Source organism: Teleopsis dalmanni, chromosome 1 (genome assembly GCF_002237135.1).
Source record: "Teleopsis dalmanni isolate 2A chromosome 1, ASM223713v2, whole genome shotgun sequence".
NCBI lineage: Eukaryota > Metazoa > Arthropoda > Insecta > Diptera > Diopsidae > Teleopsis > Teleopsis dalmanni.
In genome coordinates this window covers 219,653,384-219,659,694 of record NC_051846.1, presented here as the reverse complement: position 1 = coordinate 219,659,694, position 6,311 = coordinate 219,653,384, and the positions used below count along the sequence as shown (strand labels likewise).

The window sequence follows — 6,311 nt, the reverse complement described above, 5'->3', positions numbered from 1 at the left end:
AATATACAGTGCTCTATAAGAAACGCAGTGAGAATTTTAATATCCACTTTGCTTAGAGTTAGAAGTCTATTGGAGATGACCTTAAATAGGCTGATGTATCTCTTGACCTGTATTTAGCTTTCACGGTTAATTCAGCATTTTTTTTTGAGTGGAAAGTTTTTCTAGAGCCTACGGTTACCTATCAGAGTATAGAATGGCTTAGGTCTGATTAATTGACGTTGTGCTCCTCGTTTAGCTAGACAGTCAGCCTATTTGTTGCCTTCATGTTTAACGTGGTTACTTTGTCCCATTTCATTAAGTAGAATTAAGCAGTTGTTCAACATACCTGAATTGATTCTCACAGAATTTGAGAATAGTAATAACGTTTGACTTTCAGAGATTATGCTGACTGTCTCTCTATTTGTGCCTGTCTTTTGCAGTCCAAACAAATTATTTACTCTAAACTATAAACTAATTAAAAACAAATTCGATTATTTTCTAAGACCACTGATGATGAGTACGTGGCCAAGACTCGAAACAGCGTTGTGTGGTCAGCTAAATTTCAATAAATTAAGTAAATTTTTGTTCTTGTCTTTGCTGTTCGAATCTGTCTAACCTGTAAATAGTTTCTTTTCGTCACAAAGACGCGTGATTCTCGGCAAGAAAAAATTGACATTAAAAACTAAAAATTGTTTTATATATATAATTTTGAAATGTTGGTTATTTTTTTGATTTAGTAAGGTTGAAATTGTCAAGTGAAATTGAGAAAAAAAGATTTCACTATTACACGCACAAAATTCCATTTATTTTTAAAAAATTAACTTAAAGGTAAATTTATGCGATCCAATTATACACAAAAATTATCACAAAAATTGCTTTAATATCTTTTCTGCAGTATGGATACTATTTATATAAGAATATATAATTCATTCTCAACACTTCAAGCACATCGTCTAGCAAGAGTCAAAAACAGTGTTAAAAGAAACTCCCTCACAGGTTCCCTTATAGTCGTAGTTGGCGAACGGGGGTATTAGAAACCTGATTTAGTAGAAAATTGAAATGTCACTATGAAAATTCGGGAAAATTATACTAAACTTAATTATTTTATTGTGATTTTAATTAGAATAGACTAACTGCTTTAAGTTTTTTTCTGACAATGGTACTAATAAAGATTTGCGAATAATTTTACATTATCTGCATACCGTGGTCTAAACAGTTGAAAATCTTTTTACGATTCTTGACCATATTTCTTAACAAACCAAACGGATGGTTGTTGTTAGGTTTCAATTGTAAAAACCCTCATTATGCAATTTTTATTGCATTATCACTCTAAACATCCATATTTATCGCTGATGTCTTATATTTCTTAGCAATTTTCGAAAACTCAAAATCTTGAACTGAGTACAGTATTTACAAATTTGTTGAGCATTTATTAATAATAATAAAATGTAATTAGGTAAACATTTTTTGAATAAAAATATATAATTTTGTGCGGTGTCTTTAATTATGAGTAGCAATGGCAACTGTGGCGACGACACATACCCATCCAATGATTGAGCTTTTTACAGTAGTCCTGACAACGCGGGTAATGGGGATGGTAACGGGATAAGACACTACAAATCTCACGGTCCATGGCAATGGCGCGGGACTTTATAGACGCGATGTTTAATTCCTTACTTATAGATTCCGTGTTATCATTATCATTATCCTCATCCAATTCGATCCCATTGGAGTCATCTTCATGCTCAATAATGCTATTAAGTGGAACACTTTCGGAGAAGATTACATAAAACGTAATTGAAAACAGGATAGACAATATCCACAATATTTTCATGTTAGTTTCTAGCTCCACTATATTTCCACTATCTCTTTTCCAAAGGCAAAGCAAATTGTCACTGATTTAAAATTTCATTTTATAAAAATTTTTATTAATTTCTCTCTTCGTATATTGAGATGTTGTTATCAGTTCAATGATGAATTCAATTTAGTTTTGTATGGATTCAAATATGTGATGCCTCGCTCTTCGCTTGCTATCCCACAAAATCTTTGGCAATCGCAATTGTCGGTTTATTACCAATAACAAATTTAATCATAAAAAATAATCGCGTATTCTAAAAAGTGTGAAATTTGAGTTCAAATGATTTGTGTATTTATAGTTGTAAATAATTTTTCTAGCATGTCGTTCCCTTTTAATATGATCCGAGATACAGGGTATTATGTGCTCGCATTTCACTGTCTAATATGTCGCGTCTAATATACTATGAATCGTAGATATAAAAGATAATTACATTTACAGCTTTTGTATCTAATTGCGACTTGATTGCGACTTGACTGCGACTTGACTGCGACTTGACTGCGACTTGACTGCGACTTGACTGCGACTTGACTGCGATAAGCTTCAAATGATACACAAATATGGGGTGTTGTACTTTACTATTTGTTGTTTTTCATTTCTTACAGTTATTTTTTTAACTGTTTTTTATTTGTATTTGCACCAAATACAAATCCAGTATTTAGTTATTTTAAATATTTATTTATTTAAATATTCCATACTGAAAAATAAGTCGAAAACGTCGGAGCGTCGGTGATATTCAAGTGAAAGATATTAAATTTATAATTTTTGAACTTTTTATATTTTGTCCTCACAAGCCCTAGAAAATTTTAAATATTAGTGATTAATATTAAGGACTTTAAGGCTGAGTCTGCATCAGACTCCACGTAGATCGTTTATTTTTCCGCTGCATTATCCTAGATTTCTTGTTTTAAGATATTCCCTTTCCTAGTGATTTCGTTCCAGAATAACCTTCCAGAAGGTTATTGTGCGTTTTTGTAAGCAAATTATTTTCTTTAAGAATATCGTGAAACTTTTAAAATAAGTTTCCAAACTTTCAAAGAAGGCATTTTCAAGAACTTAGCTATGCTCCTAGGCGGGGCATCTACACAATACTTACTTACTTACTTCTGTCCTACTCTCTTAGTGAAGCACTATGCTCCATTACACAATATCTACACAAAAGGTTAGAGTTAATAAGTTTTTCTTCTTTACAAAGATACTTGGCTTGAATTTCAAGACGGAGACTGCTAGCTGTATGCATTGACAAGTTACTAGGGATGTAACATTACTGATTACGGGACTATTGAAGTTATGTTAAGGCCGAGTCTGCATTGAAGTTATTATAAGTTTCTAGATAAGTATACGGATGGCTAATCTTGTGATAGCAGGAGTGATCTTATTTGTGCTTTTTTAGTAAGTTAACACCTGGCTTTAAGCACATAGCTTTTATAATTATCTGATGCACCTGTGGAAGTAAGCTTATTTGCTATACAGTGGAGATGGTAATCACTTGGATGGATGGATTGTTTCATTTAACGATATCATTTTAATGCCACGACTGTCGACAAAAATTGAAAAATTTATAGTCAAAAATAGGAAATGAAGACATAAAATAATATTTGAATTGAAGCTACAATTCTGAAGAGTGGTTCCTTATTGACTCTTCATTGGGTAATATAAATGACTCGGGGAACATATTTCTTTCACGCAATTGCTTAACTTTTAATTGCTTAATGGTATAAAGAAAAGTTGAAATTAAGTTGACCTGGTAATAAATGTGAAATCACGCAAGGCGCTTTTAATTAACTATTTCGCATCTGTACTGTAAAAGCTTTTCTCATAAAAATGGGGACTTTAATATCCGACTTGAAGAACTGCAATCATTTGTGGTAACCTTCTTTAAGACAATTTGGTAGAAAGATATATTCAACGAAATTAAAAGGCGAGTACATTTTTGATTCTGCAGTTGAAAACATATTTATTCACGGGAACCGCTTTAATAACTAACTATTATTTAACCGTTTTCTTGAGGGCATTAAGCAAATTTCGTATATTATCGACCTCTTAAGTAATGTATGGTATACATATTTCTAGTGACTTTTTCGAATTTGGATTCTGTTGTTGCAGATTTTACTTTTAATTGGTAAATAATTTTTTTGGTAGATTGGTTGGTTGGTCATCTGGTCGTTTGATTTTATTATGGACATTATGAGCGTTTGTTTCTTGTTTGGAGCTTGAAATTCGCAGTCTTGCTAATGTAGTAATTGTGTTTTTCGTGAAGCTTGGTGTTGTTGTTGCTATTATTTTTAATAGTGGAGTTAGAGATGATTGTATATTTTGTTCATTTGAGTTCTGGTCTTCTACGTTGTTTGCTCTTTTTCATTGATTATAACTTCGATAAAATGTGCTGGAGAGCAAAATCTTGATCTCGGGAAGAAATGGCATGAGTTATCAGGTTCTTGGTATAGTTAGAGATTACAATTTTGTGAGCGTTGTTTTTACTTACTCTATTTTTCGGGAGTTTATTTTCTGCTTGCGTAGTTTACAATTTTGAGATACTTTACTTATGTTTGATTTCTATATGTTTGTCTATTTCAGTTTTTTTAAGATATAGCATTCAGTTTAAATATTAAATAGCGCCCCTTCGCTTTACCTGTGAATAATTATACAATCAAATATAATATTTCAATCTTAAAACCAATCTTACGCGGTAATTTATGTTATTAATAAATATTTTACAAAATATTTACACATTGAAATATTGTTCATTATTGAACTAAAGGCATGGCCCAAATGTCGTCTGCCAACAAACTAATTAACTAATAAAGTACTATTTTAAGGCAAATCAAAGTATATTTTAAAGTATATTAAAGTAGTATTGTAGTTTTTTTCTTGTCCTTTTTCTATTTTATTTAAATCTAAAAACTTGGATTTATTATTCTTTGCCTGTAACTAATTGCATATTTTACAAAGCCAAAGAGTGCGGTCCAGTTTTTCCCGTTAAATACCTCTAATTTTTCCTCCTCTGTAAGAGTGTGTGTTCTCAGGCTGGTCTAGATTACAAAATGAGCAATGTTTTGAATTAACTTGCACATATGGTCTATAACTTAACTTAAGGTGTTCGCCACGAGTTATAAAAATCTGGTGATAGTTCCAATAGTATAATCATTATTAAAATAATTCCGGTCGCGTAATTCATATTCCAACCTTCCGTAAGCATGTCTATAATCACTTACCTTTGCCGTCAATGTAAATTTAGCTCTTTCATTCGCTATAATTTTTATCTCTATAATTTGTTGCCACGAACGCCATACTTCTCTATTTTCGAGCAGCAATTCTTCTTCTTGTGTATTAGCCACTGATTGCCATTTTTCGAAAAAACCTCTCTTCCTATTTTAGAGAGTTTATTGTCATTGAGATTCATGATGTGATTTATATATTTAAAATATATTTTAGCTTCTCTATATATAAAGTTGATAATCTTGTTTCTAAATGTAGCATATATTTGAGCGTGTTTTGCGATAACTCAAATATTCTTTTTATGAATTACCTTTGAAGCATTTCTACTTCGTTAAATTCATCTATTACTCATACTTGTGCTGCAGAGAAGCGGATTGATCTTACAGCCGATTGAAATGTGAAACGTTACCGAGGGCGTAACCTCGTTTTTTCTTAAAATTACTCTCCATGACGGGTTTATTGCTTTTCTGTGTTCACTTAAATTTTTACTGAGATGTTCATTGAATTTGCCATTATAAGAGATCCAATCTCCTAAATATTAGTATTCCACCATTAAAATTTCAAATTTCATTTTTCATCAGCCTCCTGCAATCATAATTTTAGATTAAATGTTTAATGCGTAAATATATAATAAATTGTCCTTTCCCTTTCGATTTATGTATTGAATTTTAAAAGAAAAAACATATATTTTATAATATAAATACAGTGTAATTAATTAATTTGGCGTTTTTCTCAATTTCAAGAATTTTTTTTCTTCTTACTAATGTACAGTACGTTCCATCAAAATAGAGCATAATGCGAAACAACGCTAAATAAGGCTATCTTAACATGTAAATAATGGGGTTGGGGGAAGATTGAGAGAAAATTGCTTATACTTTAAATTTAATAATTATTATGTTTTTTTAATACATAATAATAAAACCAAATATTTATTTCTTATAAAAACAAAAACAATGTAAACGAATATTATATAAAAACCAATAAAATTCTAAGTAAGTCAGATCATTCACTCTATTCTGTGTGTCTAATTTTCTGCCTTTTTGTCAAGAAGGCATCTAATGTAGTTTGCGTTTTCCTTTTGTGTTCTGTAAGAATATGTTGATAAATTTTTTTTTTTTTTTTTTATATTATTTTATTTTTAATTGTATCTTTCTGATAAGAAATTGACAATTATGTAATCAAATCTTAAAAACTAAACATAATGCAATTAGCAGGTGCAAAAAAGGAGTTTAAACTTTATAATAAAATGAAATGGATT

At 30.6% G+C, this 6,311-nt stretch overlaps 1 protein-coding gene across 1 annotated transcript; it reads right to left on the bottom strand.

Moving 5' to 3' along the window:
- Positions 1-1,399: 1,399 nt before the first annotated feature.
- LOC119665827 lies at positions 1,400-1,883 on the bottom strand. The gene has a single exon (XM_038075076.1). The coding sequence runs from the start codon at positions 1,811-1,813 to the stop codon at positions 1,484-1,486; it is 330 nt and encodes a 109-aa protein (XP_037931004.1). The 5' UTR covers positions 1,814-1,883; the 3' UTR covers positions 1,400-1,483.
- Between the last annotated feature and the right edge of the window lie 4,428 nt (positions 1,884-6,311).

What these genes read in the sequence shown, in the direction of transcription:
- LOC119665827 (XM_038075076.1), bottom strand. Translation starts at nt 1,813, where the DNA reads ATGAAAATATTGTGGATATTGTCTATCCTGTTTTCAATTACGTTTTAT.